The sequence below is a fragment of the Neolamprologus brichardi genome, chromosome 22, assembly GCF_056152115.1.
Source record: "Neolamprologus brichardi isolate AB-2024 chromosome 22, ASM5615211v1, whole genome shotgun sequence".
Taxonomy (NCBI): Eukaryota; Metazoa; Chordata; class Actinopteri; order Cichliformes; family Cichlidae; genus Neolamprologus; species Neolamprologus brichardi.
Genome location: NC_142124.1, coordinates 9,167,271 through 9,185,169, shown reverse-complemented (window position 1 = coordinate 9,185,169; position 17,899 = coordinate 9,167,271). Strand labels below are relative to the sequence as shown.

At 39.0% G+C, this 17,899-nt stretch overlaps 1 protein-coding gene across 2 annotated transcripts; it reads right to left on the bottom strand.

Annotated features, from left to right (window-relative positions):
* Window positions 1-292: 292 nt before the first annotated feature.
* On the bottom strand, window positions 293-14,600 carry LOC102790283 (putative ATP-dependent RNA helicase ddx6). Of its 2 annotated transcripts, none has more exons than XM_087834653.1 (13): window positions 14,399-14,600; window positions 11,028-12,147; window positions 10,835-10,939; window positions 9,876-10,005; window positions 9,133-9,279; window positions 8,878-8,972; window positions 8,639-8,761; window positions 8,106-8,234; window positions 7,734-7,850; window positions 7,410-7,473; window positions 7,207-7,308; window positions 5,657-5,870; window positions 293-4,255 (listed from the first exon to the last, which is right to left on the bottom strand). In XM_087834653.1, the coding sequence occupies exons 2-12, from the start codon at window positions 11,268-11,270 to the stop codon at window positions 5,662-5,664; spliced, it is 1,464 nt and encodes a 487-aa protein (XP_087690779.1). In that variant the 5' UTR covers window positions 11,271-12,147; window positions 14,399-14,600; the 3' UTR covers window positions 293-4,255; window positions 5,657-5,661. The 2 variants fall into 2 exon arrangements, with proteins under 2 accessions (XP_087690779.1, XP_087690780.1); XM_087834654.1 differs by lacking the exon at window positions 14,399-14,600 and adding an exon at window positions 14,045-14,303.
* Between the last annotated feature and the right edge of the window lie 3,299 nt (window positions 14,601-17,899).

Genomic DNA, 17,899 nt, shown 5'->3' with positions numbered 1-17,899 from the left:
CACTAGGGTTTGGATAGCTCAGTAGTCATAAAAACTAAATGTTTAAATTCAGTATCTGACTTATCAGAATGTTAGAGGCCCTAAAATTATCCTGGAAAAACATTTGTGGAATCAGAACTGCCAACAATCCAACAAACTGACATTTCAGATCTTTCTGCTTCTTTTGACGTCTTCAGAGCACAAAATGTTTAGCTTGGTCCCATCAGGTCACTACAGATGTTCATCTAAAGTATGTGTGAAGTTGTATGGAATCAAAAAGGTGGAGAAATAAACAGCCAACAACAGCAGCCAGTAAAGTTCAGGTCAATTTATTGAATTTCTTATCAGGCCCTGAATATGCGTTTCCATGTTACAACAATTGAGGACAGAGTTGCTGGAATATACTTTGTGCCTCTTTAATGCATTTTGTAGGCAAAGAAACCCAAAAGCATTTTTTAAAAGTAACAATGGAAGAACAACATGTTTTTAAATGTCATCCAATCAAAACCATTTCAGTGAAAACAAAAATGGGTGAAATTATGGGAAAGAGGGAGAAAACATGGAATCTTATTTTATACCAATTCAAGTCCAATCTAGTCATGGTTTTAGGAAAACAGGGCCAAAAAAGTACCAGTAAGTACAAGGAAGGAGAACAATTCAACAAAAGGATAATTTAAACCAACATTTATCTGCCAATTTAGATCATAAGCACCCACTTCTACTCATGCGACTTTGTCTTCATCTACTTTTAATTTTACCGCCACTGTTCTGCATCAAAGCTGCAGGGGGACTGCTGCTCAGCTTACAGCAAATCTGCTGAGTGCGTCATTAAAATCTGGCAAAAACCTCCAGCAGCAGTGGTCGAGTCTATTTTAGTGCAGCAAATCCACGGTAGAAATATTAGCGGCATTTAAGCCTTTAACACTAATAGTCCACATTAAGATGTTAACTTTTGTTTTACACCAGCAGGGAAAAAAAAGAAAATTCATTATAGTATCCAAGTCCTCACCCTTTCTTTGATTTTAACTTTGAATATGTTTCTGATAATATCCCTGCCTCCCGCCCCCCATCAGCACTCCATTTAAAGAGTGCAAACACTCCCATACAAAGACTTTATGACGACAACAAAAACCAACATTCATGACCACATTCAGCATAACTTCCTCTGTGACAGGTTAAGCCCGACAAAACAACAACATCGACTTAATGCTGTAGTTTCTATCGGTTACGGCGACTCTCCCCCCCTCCCAATTCAAAACATTCGACTGAGTCGAAATGAGGCCGCGCTCGTTACTTTAGAGTGTAAGAATGTTACAACTGACTGCGCAAACAGCAAATATATAGCTAAGAAACAGCTGGCAGATTCATTTCATCTCATCCCTAAAGTGAAAATCCAACCACTTCACAAAGATCTCGGGTGTTCAGCTAAATATCTAATTTTCTGTGTCACAGAGGAGTTTATGGACTGACTGTCAGGGAAGTGAGTAGGAACACAAACCACTGAGGGGAAAAAAAAAAGAACAGAAAAAGAAAATCTCATTAGAAATTATTTTTTGTGTCCACAAACATCAACTTCTGGAGCAAGCGGGAGATGGAAAAAAACAAAAGGAGACGAAGGAGAAAAAAAAAAAAAAAAAATCACATCCCTGACAACTGTAAACACCCACATCGATACTTAAGACATCGTACTTGACCAACAAAACACAGTCTGCACGATAAGCTCGCGTACACGCAGCCTCGAGCTACAACAACAGGTCAGTTTGATTCTTTTAAAATCATGCATGAGTAACAAATTTGGCTCCAAATCAACTGAACCTGTTGGATTTATCCACAGAGATAAAGCTGTTCGGATGAGGCTGCATGTAAACACGATGACTCCTTATCAACTGCACACACACTCTTTAAAACACACATACCCACAAACACACACCCACCCCAGATCAATCAACTCACTAGCACGCACACACACACATAGATCCCAGATCAATCAACTCGCATGCGCACACACACACACACACACCAGATCAGTCAACACACACTCACTCATACGACATTCAACTTTTTTGGTTTTGCTTCAATGTAAATCCTGAAAATCTATTTCAAGGAAAACAAAAGGAAACAATACAAGTCTACTTCCTCTTCCACCAATGAAGCAAAGCATTTTCATTTTTTCTTTTTCCTTTTATAACTGTAAACAACGAGTGTAAACAATGAATCATTTACCATTTTCTTTCCTCAAAATGATTCAGAATACCTCGTATAAAGATTGCCCTACTGGGGGGAAGAAAAATAAAATAAAATAAAAATCACGGCACTTTGATCTTCCATCACACAAACGTTGAACAGGTTCAAGGAGATCACAGTGCTTCATCACTTTCCACAAACTCTTGTTTGTTTGTTGTAACTCTCTGGCAGTCAAAACATAAACAAGTTTTGTTTTTTTCCCCCCAACTTCTGGGGGAGAAAAAAAAATTTACAAATAAAACAAAATCAATGCTTTTTGACTATGCTTTAAGTCCCAGAGAGATAATTCAAGATGCTCGGTGAGCATCTGATAAAACACTTGGCTTCTGCAAAACTCACCCCAAAAACTCCAAAGGTTACCCAGTGCTAAAGCCTCACCCTGTCCCCACCCCCCAAACTGCTTAGAGCAACAAAAATAAATCTTAAAAAGCAAAAATTTCTCTTTTTAATAATTAGTGATGATCTGTGAGGGGGCGGGGGGGAAAAAAATCAGCTGCCTGTTCAAAGATGCTACAAGTTTGCTTAAAAGAAATCTACCCCTCACAAAAATTGTCACTTAAAAAAAAATAAAAAATAAAAAATGTGTAGGCTGTGGAGAGAAAAAAAATGTTGCTGCACGAGAGAAAAAAAAAAAAGTTGTTTCCAATTGACTTTATATGTGGCCTTTTAAAGACTGAGCGGGTTTCATTCCTCTGTGGTTCATGAAACCAGCTCACATCCAGTTTATATTTCATTAAAGTAAAGCCTGAAGCGGAGCCTCTACTGCAGCAGCAACGTGAAGAGCTTGGCATTAAACCACTGGGCTGCACAGCTATTATTGGCAACTAATACATTCACCGATGTTAATTTTGTCATGAGGGCTTAAAAACACATTTCCACCGTGTGTTTCCTCGATTAAAAAAACAAACAAGCAAATAAAAAAAACAACAAAAACCAAAAAACAGAAGCTGTGTGGGGAAAGAAAAAGTTAAAAGTGTTGTTTTGCACCAATCGTGGACATGCTGAAGCTCATTTATCAGCCGTTTTGAATGAGTCTTGAATGCATCATCCTTTTCAGGAAAAGAGAACATATTTTCATCCAGCAGCTACAGCGACCAATAGATTTACACTATTTACCAGTCAATATATATATTTTTCTTAGCTGTAAAAGAACAACAGCTTTAATTTAATGAAGCTGCTGTTCATCTCCCATGCTGCTTGTGTGTATCTGCAGGCCGACATACTCTACGAATCAGTACAGGGGCCGTCTTCTCACATTAGCTCTGCTCATGTTTTATTCATGGTGGAAGGGAAAAACAGTCACGTAGTATTTAAATAAAGCTGCCCTTTTTTTTTTTATTGCAACGTTCACATTAAAAACAAACGTTCACATTCAGGATGGTTTTGATGTTTCTGCACACCTCTCAGCGGGAGAGCAGTGTGTGTGTGTGTTGTCCTTTTTCCTTTGCATAATGACTAAAGTTTCAATAAACTCGGGTTACTATTGATTCGTCTTTGTGCTCGTACTCTGCTGCGTGACAGTCGGCAGCAGGCTATGAATGGATGAGTGCACACGGGAGTCAAGTAAGGCACTTAAGTGACCACAGCAGTGTGAGTGGACAGAGTGATGGCTGGTGTAAGTGCACCACTTTTAAAAAACAAAAACAAAAGAAAAAACAAAAGAAAACAAAAAAACCCAAAATAGACCAACTTTGCTGCTGGAAGTGAAAACTGTCTCCAAAGGCGACGGGTTCAAAACGGCTCATTTCTCTAATTCTAGGAATTGTTAAGCTTTCTCACGGTCCCAGCTTGGTGCAAAGCACACTTTAAACTTCTAAATGTATAAAATAATGAGGCAGCTCTTGTTGAGGAAAAGCTAAAGAAATGCTCCAAAATAAAAACAGCCTTTGTTTCTTTTTTTGTTTGATTTTTTTTTTAAAGACATCCATTCCACAGGCTCGGAAAACAAGTGACGAATGTGAAAATGAAGAGTTGCCTGAAGCCTGCGTGCAAGCGCTGATGTCTGTGCAAAAGCCCGGTGTGTCTCAGCGTCCTGAGGAAGAGAACAAAACATGGATTAGGAGCACATCATCAGTCAAGTTACCAACACAAGGAGCCACACTGCATCTGAAATCATTCACTACTCACTTGAGAGGGCTGCATAGTGAGTCTTACTCTTTTAGACTGAGTAAGATTATACCCTACATCAGTGGTCCCCAACCCCCGGGCCTCGGACCGGTACCGGTCCCTGAGTCGTTTGGTACCGGGCCACGAGAGTTGAGGCTCAGGTGTGAAATGTATGGTTTTCAGGGTTTTTTTAATCGGTTTTCAGAGTTATTTTGTTATTGTTTTTATCGTCAACTCAGTTTTCCTGGGTCTTTTCATGTGTGTTATGAATAAATCTTCTTTTTTCAGTACCGGTACTAGTTTTATTTTGTTGTATTTATCCGCAACACCTTAAAGGCCGGTCCGTGAAAATATTGTCGGGCATAAACCGGTCTGTGGCGCAAAAAAGGTTGGAGACCACTGCCCTACATGGCATTTTTCCTCATAGGGGTAAGAATGACTTTGATAAAGCAAGTGAAAGGCCACACATTGATAAAAACTCCCCCCAAAAACCAAACACGACACAGAGCTGTTAAGGCAAGTTGCTGCAAACTCTTCCATGGATCAGCTGATCCTCGCTCCATGATTTCAGTCATTAAGTGTTTCATTTTTTTTTACACATCCTTTTGTGCAAACAGATTAGTCCATCCTGACAAAGCTACAGCTGTTATGATTTTTGGGAGAGATTTTAGGATTTTTAATATGCTGCATAAGCATAACCACCTCTGCAAATGACACAAAGTTAAGAGAAGAAAAATTTAAGAAACTGTTTTGTGAGCCAATCCCAGGCATGTGTCCCCTACCCTACAGCATTTAATGCATCTCACAATGCCTCAGGAAAAGTAGCGTACAGCTGATGTGCACTGCCCTCCACAGAACATCATACGCTGAGCAACTATTTTTTAAGCCAGCTGTGATTAATAAATGTAATTGTGTGACAGCAAAGACATAACAGAGACAAAGGCGCGAGTAGTCTAACAGCATTTCATTTTGCTGATCTAAATCTTCCACAAATCTATCAATCTTTGCCAATTTTTTTTTTTTATATAAACCTCTGTCATTTTCCCATGTTAGAAATCTAGTTCACCGCTTACAGCAGTTCGCTTTGCCCACCTCTACATGCCCAAAGTTGCTTGCCATTTAATTTAGCTCATGCTAAACTATATATTTAAAAGGTAAGGAAAGCATTTTAAAATGAACTTGTTCACATTTAAAATCATAGTAAATATTGACCAAATATCACCCTGAATTTACTTTTAATCATAGCTGTGACGCTCAATACATAGAACTCCCGGGATAGGCAGCAGTGAATGATTTCAGACAACCTCGCTTTTTCTTGGCATCGCACCTGTTTTAGGTGCTGTCCTGTTGGCGCTTCTCCTCGACCTCCTCCACGTCACAATCCCCGCTAGTTGAGTGGTACTCGGCCACATAGAGGCTCTTGTCGATGCTGCTGGGAATGGGCTTAATGTCGGTCACCAGCTGGTCTTCAATGGCCTTCAGGTTGAAGCGATCCTCCGATGTGATTAGATTGATGGCCAAGCCCAGGTGTCCAAACCGCCCTGAGGAACATGAGAATGTGGTTAATATACAATGTCCAGTTTAAACTAAAAACAAAGTATGTCATTAATATCGTGGGGAGAAAATAATCAAATAAAATAGTACAGTAGAGAAACTGTTCCCAAGGGACATCAGAACATCAAAACCATAACATCAGTCACAGTCTGAAGCGCTGTGAGCATGTCAAACATGAAGAAGAAAAAAAAAAAACAACCCCATGAATTTGGCAACTTGTGCCCCGTGGCGAGACGTCACAGATGCAGATTGCGAAATCCAAGCCTGTAGTAAAGCTTTAGTTTTGTGCTTTCTAACTAGTTTGCTTTTTCCTGTTTCACTTCATGTGGAAATTTTGGTTTGTGTTTACTTTCATTTCAGTTACTTTGCAGATTGAATTCACTCGTTTCAGTTTAGTTTTTAAAATAGTATCATAACACAGACCATATTTTTCAGAGGCGGCTTTCACAAGTTCAGAATGGATGTAAAATTACAAAAAGTACTTTTTGAAGGCAGTTGAGTCACAGATTAAAGCGCTAAAGCCTGATTACAAAGGCTATGACAACAAAATTTATCAAACTGCCATGAACTGAAGGACGTTTACTCTGTTAAAAACAGGGCAATTGTTAGAGCGAATAGCAGTTTATGCTCAGCACTGTCACCCCCCCCCCCCCAACAACCCAACATGTTGTATCAGATTCTGCGTACTCTGATTCTGTTGGAGGACTCTTCCTCTTAAAAAAGGGAGTTCTTCTTCCCCACAGTTGCCAGGTTGCTCCCAGGGGATCGTCTCATTGACAGAGTTTTTGTTCTACTGCCTGCATCTTATGATAAAGTACCTTGGGCTGGCCGATATTATAAACTGATGCTGAATTGTAACCTGGGATGCACAGGTAGGCTTGTGTGTTCAGTTTAAAAACTTATGAGAGCAGGCCAGTTTCTACATCAATGAGCTGTTCTGCACAAAATCAGATCTTTTGCTTCATCTCTTTTAGTGGTGAAGTAGTGACTTATTTTTCTGTTTAGCAGAAGACTACAAATATACCAGTGACCCACTTTTCAACCGTAACTGTGGCTTTAGGGTTAGCGACAGGATATTTAGACCTCTGATGGTTAAAATGAGAGTTTTAACTGTGACATAAGAAAAGAAACACTTTTCTCTCATTGTGCATCAGGGGTTCAGTATCAATTTATGCTGTGCGCCATGGTTTCTAGCTAAATACAAGCCAGTTATAAACTTTCAAGCATCCTGGAAAACAATTTCATTTAAAAAAAAAAAAAAAAAAAAAAAAAAAAGCAGGTAAGCTTTAATGATTTACATTTACAAACAAAAACAAAACATACCTGATCTTCCAATACGATGGAGGTAAGTCTCTGCGTTCTTCGGGAAGTCGAAGTTGATAACCACGTTTACCGCCTGGATGTCAATTCCTCTGGTGAACAGATCTATTGGAAGGCAACAGAAGATTACAGCAGTACTACAACATATCCTGGATTAACTCTGAGGCTTTTGTGATGCACAAGTAGATATTCCAGTTAAAACTCACCAGTGCACACCAGATTTCTGCACAGTCCATTTCTGAAGTCGTGGAACACACGGTTTCTGTATTCCTGGAGAAAACAAATGATCGCAAATCATTAAATATCCAACGTCAGGATTTGCTTTTCGTCAGCCTGAAGAAAATGTATTCCTCATTGAAATATTCAGGTATTTTAATACCGTGATCAAAGTAATTTTAAGGTTTTAAAAGAATCTAACATTAATATTTATATAGATTGAGGATTACGAGCAGGCATATTCTTTTATTTTGCACCTGTCATTAATTTGAGAGCCCACTAATGTTCTGTTAGCATAAAAACATTGTTCTCACCTGCATCATTTTAGCGTGGATGTAGAAGCAGGAGTAGCCCAGCTGAGTGATCTTCTTGGCCAAGAGCTCCACTCTCTGAGTGGAGTTACAGAAGATGATTGACTGGTTGATTTGAAGCTATTATGGAGAGGAGGGGAAAAAAATGAGCCTTTGAGGGCATTTTCATCTGTGGAAAGTAAAAGTAATAAGCCTGCGTTTCCTTATCTGATAAAACCTTTTAAAGAAACGAATTAAAATAAAATAAAATAAAAAAATAAAGGTAAAGGGAGTAAAGTTTAAGCAGGAAACACTGGATTAACACGGGCTAACTTATCACTTTGAAAGAAGTGTACTTGTGGTCACAAAATAACCGCAGTTAACAGAGTCAGTTACCCTGGAGAAGAGTGTGTTGAGGCAGTGAACTTTCTGCCTCTCTGTGACGTAGGCATAGTACTGAGTAATGCCCTTCAGAGTCAGCTCCTCCATCAGGTTTATCTCATAGGGCTTCTGAAGGTGCTTGGCCTACAGCAAAGACACAGAGAGATAACAGTTTACACAGTGCTTTTAAAAATGTGTTTTCAGAACTGTAAAAGCTTCGAGGACATTTCTGTCATGATCATTTTCTGCTCTTCTTTATGGGGAAATTTCTTTTTGGATGCACTGTCACTGAAACCACCACACAAGTAGTGCCTGCTTAAATACTCAGAATTTCAAAAAAGACTACAAACAGTAAAAGCAATCGTATCCTGTGAATGTAAACTAAATTTGCTTTAGCTGAATCAACCCTGGAAATGTCCACAACAAAGAAAGAAACAGATTTGGGCGCGACAGGAGCGGAGCTCGGACTGCAGTGTGAGCTAAGTGGAGCCAAGTGGCTCTGAGCCAGCGGGCTGGACAAGCAGCGCAGTAATTAGCCGTCTACTCACCATGAACTTCTGCACACTGATGGGGAAGGTTGCAGAGTAGAGCAGGATCTGTCTGTTCTTGGCCAGGAAACTAATAATATCTTCAATAAGCACCACAAAATCCTGAGACAGCAGCTTATCCGCCTGAAGAGAAACGGAATAATAACTACCACGAAGCAAGCCTCTTTTCTTACCCGATACAACACAACACAATACATAAAATAACAGCTAGCTTCTGAAATGACTTTACTCATATTTACCTCATCCATCACCATCATCTGGACTCTATCCACCTTTGCCACTCCCTTCTTTATCAAGTCCAGGATCCTGCCAGGCGTGGCAATGACCACATGCACTGTTGTGAAAACAGAACTGTGATTATCATCAAAACTTCCTTTCTACGGGGCATTTTGTGACAATATTTAACAACAGATAACACACTGAATTCAGTGTGACAACCTGCATAACCTCTCGTGGATAAAAGTACCACAAAGCTGGTTGATAGGAATCTTTACCGGTCTCATCCAGACGCATGATGTCATCTCTCAGATTGGTGCCCCCGGTGGTGGCCATGACTTTGACTCCTCCCAGGTGTTTGCTGAGCTGGATGCAGATCTGGCTCATCTGCAGTGCCAGCTCACGAGTGGGCACCATGACAATGGCTGGAAAATTTAAAAAAAAAAAAAAAGTAGTAGAGATTACAAACATGATAGATGATATGTGATTTCACAAGCTGTTTTCACACATGAAGTTAATCTGGCTTTTTAGTTTTACAGTTGTCCTTTCTGCTAGGCAGCACACAGCAGGAGACAGTGCACTCTTTGCTGGGTTCGGTTTAGCTGTCTGGATAAAAGTGCAGTAGGCAGCACAAAGATGGCCACTTGCTATATTAGCTGTGCCTTCAAACATCACAGAGACTTTGCACTTGAGAACTTAACGGTTAATGGCAGGCTGAGGTGCATCCCTGTTGGCTCAGTCCTAGAAAAGATCTGGGCTGCAGTGCATGTGTGAAATCTGCTTTGAAGGCAAAGCATAGAACCAACAGAACAAACAAGGCTGGCGAGACAATGACGATGCATTAGCTTCTCTTTCTATAGCACGTGCATGACTGAACTGAAGGAAATGCCATGTCAGGTAAAATGGAAGCATAGGAAAACAACACAAGTTAAAAAACACCTTAAAGAAAAAGGTCGTTAGAACTGTAGTCAGTAAAGCTTACATTTGGAGTCCAACTATAAAACCAAAGGCAGTGCCTCACCCTGTATGTGGTCCTTTTTCAGGTCTATCCTTTCCAGCAGTGGGATGAGATAGGCTCCACTTTTCCCTGTTCCATTCTTGGCTCGGGCCAGAATGTCCCGTCCAGACAGGGCGATGGGAATGCTCTCCTCCTGCAAGGAACCAACAGGCAAACCGTCTGTCTCATTACACAAACATACTTGCCTTTTTTATTTTATGGACTTCACACACAAATGAAGTGTGTGTCTTTGTCTTACATGTTTGTGCTTTTAAGGTAGGCCATAAAAACAAAAAAAACAACCCAAATTGTGTCAGCATATGTAAGCATCTCTCAAATCAAACAAATAAAATAAAATGTATAAAACTGTATGACCGTACAAGTAACCCTGTTCCCCCCCCCCCCCCCCCCCTTCATCCATAGTGATAGTTAAAATTAGGTAATGGAGATAAAGCCACTATTGTGTTAGATTCTTGTAATAATTCACTTGTCTTGTCACCAGGCTGTTACATTTTTATGTCAGTTCACATCTATATTTTATTTTTAGTTAAATTATATTTAGAGTTTAAGGAAAGTATTTGTTTAAAAAACAAGATTTGTAAAGTTTAATAAATCTGATTTACTTTATAATGAGAAATAATCCTGATCTAAAAAGTGAACCACATCAACCGTGCTGCAGATGATGTTTACTTTTAATGTTAATTATTGATGAGTTTTAAAGAGAGTACAAAAGAAACAGGATGAAAACACCTATTCTTTTTTTAAAAAGTCAAACGCTGACATACAAATCAACTGATATCGGCGTATATACTGTCAAAAATTATTTTTTCCCCCAAAAAACACAACAGAATACAGACAAATGTGTTTGTCTAATACAGAAATGCCCAGCAGAACGGTTACATGTGTTGAGTTTTCTGTCAACATAAAATTGGAAAGTTAAGCTATTTGGAAAGAAGATAAATGATAATAAATATTGAGCATACCTGAATAGGGGAAGGTTTCTCCCAACCCATCTCAAAGATGCCCATCAGGAGTTCTCTTTTGAGACAATAATCTTCAAACTCATTCCCCTTTGTGGACGTCACATCCTGCAGTGGTCACAGAAATGGTTAGGACATCAGGAGAAAAGTCTGTAGCGAAAGCACGATAAGAAACTGAAATCAAATTTTAACTCACTGAGGTTTTGACCCTGTTGTCTTTGGGAGGGAGCTGTAGGCTCTTTTTCCAGTCATCTCCAAACTTAATACCACCTCCGTCCTGAGAGGCTCCTCCTGCTTTCTGGGGAGCACCCAAAGTCTTTCCTTGAGTTGTTGGTGCTGGCTGGACTGCAGCTGGTTTGGTCTGCCCTCTGAGCTGCCCGTTCTGCTTATTCAGTCCCATGACAACCGGGCCCACATTTTCTGTTCTGGCGGTTGCCATTTTCCCTGTTTTTGTCTTCTTCTTTTTTCTGTCCTTTGAAGTATTAGATTTTTGCGTCTTAGGTTTAATTTTTAAAAATTCTCTTCAGATGTAAAAAAGTTTAATAAAGCATTAACAAACGATATTCTCTCTCTTTTTTTGTTTGAAGTCCAAAGCTGACGACAGAAGTGGATTCGTAGTATTTACATATACACACGTACGTGCAGTTCGGTCCCCTTCAACAACAGAGTGACTGACGTACACAAAACAACAACCAAAAAAAAAAAAAAACTTTTTACACAAGAGCTCTTCAAAATGAAGAGAAATTTGCATTCATATGCATGAATATACTTGTCCACAATATAGAAAAATTATATGTGAACAAGTATCGAAGCAGTTCAAGTCCTGAAACAGAACAACTAAGGCAATCTGAACTTGGGGATCTTCAATATAATCTTACTTCAATACTTAAACTTCTCTTTGTAAATTGAACAGTATTTCTTATTTCCACTTTTGAGTCCATTAGAGTTCCTCAATATCCCTGTTCTTGACAAAAAAAAGGAAAAAAAAAATGCCCGACTTTGTACAAGTATCTCCCCAAAATTATAGTCCGTAATGCTTTCTGTTTATTTCCACTGTGTGGGTATAAGTCACTCCAAAAAAATGGATCCTGAAATCAAAAATCACACAAGGGGTAACTGAGTCCAAAGCCCAAAAAGCTTTCCACCCTTGCTGAGTCTTCAGTGTGTGTGGGGGGTGTGAGTTTCCTTTCTCCTCCAGGTGTTTGACCTTCTCTCCTTCGACACCACAGATCTTCAGCTCAGTCTGAAGTGTGAGAGTTGTGGCCTGATCGCCCGCTGCCTCCTCAGAGTCAAAGCCAACAACTCAGACTCCTCACCTAAAAGAAATAAAAGCGCGAGATTTTACATTTTTAAATGACCATGAACAGCTGACTCTAAGTCCCAGTTATAAGTAGTTTACCTATTTACGCTCTTGATCATCAGTTGCACTGAAGATGACTTCATAACCCAAAATAGGTAATGGTAGTTTATGATTACAAAATGAGAAAAAGAAGCAAATTCTCATAAATAAACAATTTGGCATTTTTGGGATGTTTGCATTTAAAGCCATCAGGCTGCTATGTTTAACTTAATAATAACTTAATAGTAATCAGATTACTTGTAATTTGATTTCTTTGCATAAAAACAGGTAGGACTCACAGTGGCCTCCATATCTTTAAAGTTGCCCTGTTCCAAAGTAGACCCAAACACTAACAAATATTTTTTGTTCCGTTTTGTTGGTAAATAAATTTACTTTCAGCGCTCGTTATCTGTGACAGCAGAGATGACAGCGTAGGTGGGGATGTTCCAGATCCTGTTTTAACTTTTCATAATGCCACCAATAAACCACTACTGTTTCAACTGAAAACTACCTCTAACTAAACAAAAGGGAAATTAAAAGGATTCGCACCATCAAATTTTACAGGAGATTAAAACTCCTGAGTGTCAAAGACATGCCTGATCATCTACATCAGAATTCCCTACAAAATTTGAGATCTGCAGCTTCTCATTTCAACTTATTGAATTGCAGATATGTACCGGAGCAGTTATCGCCAACATCCTGCAGTCAAAAACAACACACAAATCAATCACAAAATACACTAATGTGACGTGTAGTCACGTAGCTGGGTTTCAGAGGGGTCTGTGGTTATGATGTACCTATGGCATATCTAACCCTTAAGTCTAATCTGTTCTGTTAAGGGTGTCTCTGAAGAAATGTTACACACACAGTCAGTTGGCTTTGAAGTAATGGAGCAGCAGCTACAACGGGCCACACAGAAACCTAGTTTGCCAGTCATTCTCACATATTTGACCACGGTTAAACTCCAAAAGCCCACTGCTGGCCTCAGTAAATAAACACAGTCACCTCGATCCCTGTGTAGATATTTGCAAATGTGGGTAAAAGAAGGGTAGTGACATGCTGCAGATGCAAAAATGCACAGGGAAAAAAATCATCATCAAAGCGGACTTTTCTTTCGAATCTACTGTTACTAATATTTATTAATTCTTTATTTAAACTGGCAGCATTCTTACATGATTTCATATTACATATTAATGCTAAATGCAACATAGCGAAATAATAGTGCTATATTTTTAAGAAGTGAACAGTTAGTAGTAGTTCGTTTATAAGCATATAGATTAATTACAGAATACCTACAGAGTAACTAACTAATGAATATTCAGTATATAGAAACACTGAATATTTCCGTATTAAAACACCATACTCAACAGGCTGTGCCACTTTTATTAAAAAGCTCAAACTGCGTTTTCGGCTTCTTGCAGACCCCTCCCCCTTTAGTTAAAGTTGTTGAGAATCTGCTCTTTTGTTAGTAAAGTTGGCCGACTTCTGCCCTGAACAGTGATAAATAAAAGCGGCAGTTATTTGCAGAAAGCGACACGCTACTTCAGCACTCCGAGGTTAGAGAGGTGAACCTGCCAGGTGGCAGCCCTCAGATTAACGAAGCCCAAACTGTCAGGATTTTTTTTTTTTTTTAAATTGAGTCTATCCTTTACTGAAGCCTCAAATCAGCTTGAAACAAATCAAACAATCACAGTTTGAATCGATTGCCAAAAGCTGCTCACAGCGTCATAACTTTACCAAGTTTTTTTTCCTCCACCGTTCAGACTGCACATTAGCTTAAACTTAATTTTCACGCGGTTTTCCAAACGCAGTCTGAAATTAATTAACTTTAAAACACCAAAACAATTACTATGGATTTGATAAACTTTACTTACCTTCATTTATTGATTAATATCTTACATTAACGCTGCCTCTAAGGAGAAACACTAAATACGTTATGCTAACGGAGCTAAAGTTAACGAGCGACTGAGCCGTTAAAACGTTCGTTCGTCTTTTACTTTTTATGATCTTTTAATTTATCATAACGACAACAATGCGATAAAAATGTACTTTGACTGGGTTAATTCTTTTGCAATGTTTCCACTAAAGCTTCATGGAATACGGTTATCCTCCGGACTAATTTAGCACAAATAACTCCACTCGCTAACGTTAGCTACATGCTAATCTGCTCATAGCAACTCAGATGTTTTTTTACAGAAAGTAAACGCCTCAAAGCTCCACAAACCTACCTTTATAGTTTTATTTTTCTGCAAGGAACACTCACTGCGCGGTCGATCAACTATTTCCTTTACAATAAGCTTCAATCACTGATTTTTTTTCTGGATATAAATCTCCTCTATTGTGTTTCTTCTTCCTTTAAATCAACATGGTCGCCTCTTCTTCGTCTTCTCTTCCTCGTCGTCTCCCTGCTGTTTATCACACGTGAGACTCCATGACGTTTCTGCCACCTGCTGGTGCACCTAGTTACTGCTACATAGGATTTATATTTTGAACTATAATTATATTATTCATATTTTTATTTTTATATTTTATGGAATGATTAAATAAAAGTTGAATATAAAAAAGCTCTGTAAAGCGATCAATATAGCATTCTCATTGTGTACTTTATCTAATCAGCCACAGAGTTTTCTTCTCAGTCATAAACGCACCTTTTTGTGACTTTTATACAAAGTCACAAAAAGTGCCTAGTTACCAGAAACACAGCTCACAGTTGTTTTAGATCTTTGCTCACACATTCTTTGCTCAAGGTTACAATCACCTACCGATCGTAATGGGTTCAAATGAGTTCAAATATGCACTCTTAATTGCTCTGACTCCTTGACATTGTAAACCTGTTTCCCATGATGTTTGGTACAGAGATGAATGGTAAATAAAAGCTTCCTAGCTCAGGCAACATTGCTGGCAGCTAACACTGAGGGAGCAACAGCTACATTCTTGCTAAAAAAAATCTAACCTACATCCCCGAGAGGATCTATAATAGAGGGTTAATTTGAGGATGGGTACCTAGAGGCATGAAGTATCTCGGGATTAGGCTAAGCCAAGATATGGAGGACCTACCCCAACTCAATTTTGACCCAGTCCTACTAAAAATAAAAACAAATATAGAAAAATGTAGCAAGTCTAAGGAGCTTGGAACGAAAAGCGTCTGGACTTCTTCGAGTTGCTTGAAGACGTTTCACCTCTCATCCGAGAAGCTTCTTCTGTTCTAAGGGTCAAATGGTGGGGAGTCCCAGATTTAAACCCAGTGGGAGTTTCCCCCCAAAGAGGGACAAAGGACCCCCTGATGATCCTCTACCTTATCACGTGAGCCAAGGTGTGAAAGCAGGTGTGGTTCCCAATCAGCCAGGGTTTCGGGTGAGCTCATTGTGAAACCTGACCCACCCTATCATGTGATTTCCTGAGGTCAGATGGCCCAGGATGTGAGTGGGCGTTAAGGCGTTTGGGAGCAAAAAAATGGAGCAAATTAAAAATCTCATTGTGGGGCAAAATAAATATTGTAAAAATGATTATAGCTTCCCAATTCAACTACGTAGTAATCATGTTACCAATTGTGATACTGCATGTTTTCTTCAAACAGAATGAAAACTTAATTAAGCAGTTTCTGTGGGATGGGAAAAGGGAAAGAATCAAGCTAAGTAAATTATATGGCCCTAGAGAGAAGGGCGGCTTAAGTTTACCCGATCCAAGACTATATTCAATCTCATTCGAAGTGGCAAAATTGGTTAATTACTGGGGAAAAAAATCAAGCTGGACAGGAATGGCTGAGTATAGAGTCTGAGATTTATATCCATTATGACCCAAAATGTATGCTGTCTCAAAGCCGCACTTCAACGAACACAATTTTGCTTCACTCTAGCCAGGTATGGCTTAATATAGAATCCTTAAAATATCACCTCATGTGCAGTTTTACTCATCGCTTTGGAACAATCCAGCTATTCGTATAGGGGAAAAAAAATGATGTTTTGGAAATTGTGGCAGTCTCATGGCATAAATGTTATTAGTGAGTTATTTAAAGATGGGGAATTTATGTCCTATATAGATCTTGTCCAAACATACAAATTGGAAGGGAAGGAACATCGTTGGAGATATTGGCAAATTAGACATTGTGTGATGTCGAAGTTCAGAAGGGGACATGGAAATCTTGTTCTAAATTTTTATAAATATTCCTCGGGAGCACCACACAGCATAATGCTTTCATAAGTTGGTAAATGATAATAGAAGTGGGTGTTCGAATATTAAAACTTTGTGGCAGAAAGATTTAAATGCACCAATTCCAAACAAAAAATGGATGGGAATTCTGGCAGAAAATGGGATTTATGTTAAGGAGGCGAGGAGCAAATGCATACAATATAAAATTGCGCATAGATATTATCATACTCCAACAAGATTACACAGCATGAAGCTTATGCCTGACTATCTCTGTTGGAAATGTAACATTGAGGTGTGGACTTTCCTACATTGTTTTTGCGAATGTTCCCTTAAAGCTCCTTTTTGGAAGGAAGTCGTCACACTTTTAAAAGGTTGTTCAGGATCAGAAGTGCCCTTAACTCCTGAATTGTGTTTGTTAGGAGACTGTTCTCATATTCCAAGAATTCATAATAATATTTTTACGGTTGTTATGGTTGGACTGGTAACTGCATCGAGGATTATCCTCAGGCACTGGAAGACTACAGGACTTCCTGAGCTGAAAGACTGGATCAGAGCAATGGCAGAGACTGCTTCCTATGAGTCCATGCTGAATAAACGAAAAAAGGATACAAAAGACAAAGATAAAATTTGGGACTACTTTTCGAGCTATCTGAAGCACCCAGGAAATCACAACCATAATACCATAATCTGAAGGATTATTAACTGTGACTACCAGCCAATATATTACTTCACTGTCATTTTTAGTTGCCTGTTTCTGTGTTTTTTCTTTCAGAACCTACTGTAAGTTAGCTTCTCTTTCCTTTCTTAGATTTTTAAGGAGAGGGATGCACACAAGCAGTTTTCTTGGTTTCTCTCCACCCCCCCCCCCCCCCCCTTTATACAGGTTTAAGTATATGTTTTCAAAAAACTTGCAAAATCAATAAAAAGTTATATGTAAAAAAAATATGAGGACGTGAGAGCCATGTTACATTTCCTCAGATTTACAGGTTATTCTGATAAGCTAAGGTGATGCACACTGTGACCTCTGGGTTCAGAATGTGTTTCACTTGTGTTGTCAGTAAAACCTGCCATGCAAGTTTATGTAAAACAATAACACTAGAGAACACAGAAAACAGTACAAAGACCACATATTAAATGTTAATACTGAAAGGTCTTATTGTTTTCTTGATGGACAATAACTCGGGTATAATATTTTTTTCTTTTTAAAGACTGGAAACGTTGACCCAGATAGATAAAGACACAGGCATATCCAAGATGCCAGCATCTACAGTCCCCTGTTCCTCAGACTTACTGGTGCTCTTGGTGACAATGGTATCCTAGATGCTTATTAAACTCAAACTACAAGCTGGCTCAACAGGTTTGATCCCAGTGACGTCGCTGCGTCGTGTGAGGCAGACAATGGAAACAGGAATTATAAACTTCTCGTGGATATTTTTGTAGTTGATGTGACACATCAAACACACCTCTACGCCTTCACTCTTCAAGGACAATGAGACAAACGTAGAAAGAGTGGACACACAAATTCCTTTTTTAATAGAGCTAGTTGGTTGTGTTTAAATCAGTTTTGACTTATTTATAGC

Excerpts from the sequence above, each read along its gene's own strand:
- LOC102790283 (XM_087834653.1), bottom strand. The coding sequence starts at position 11,270 with ATGGCAACCGCCAGAACAGAAAATGTGGGCCCGGTTGTCATGGGACTG. Across the intron at positions 8,235-8,638 it reads TCAGTGTGCAGAAGTTCATG|GCCAAGCACCTTCAGAAGCC; the intron begins GTGAGTAGACGG and ends TCTTTGCTGTAG. Across the intron at positions 7,309-7,409 it reads CAGAAATCTGGTGTGCACTG|ATCTGTTCACCAGAGGAATT; the intron begins GTGAGTTTTAAC and ends GCCTTCCAATAG.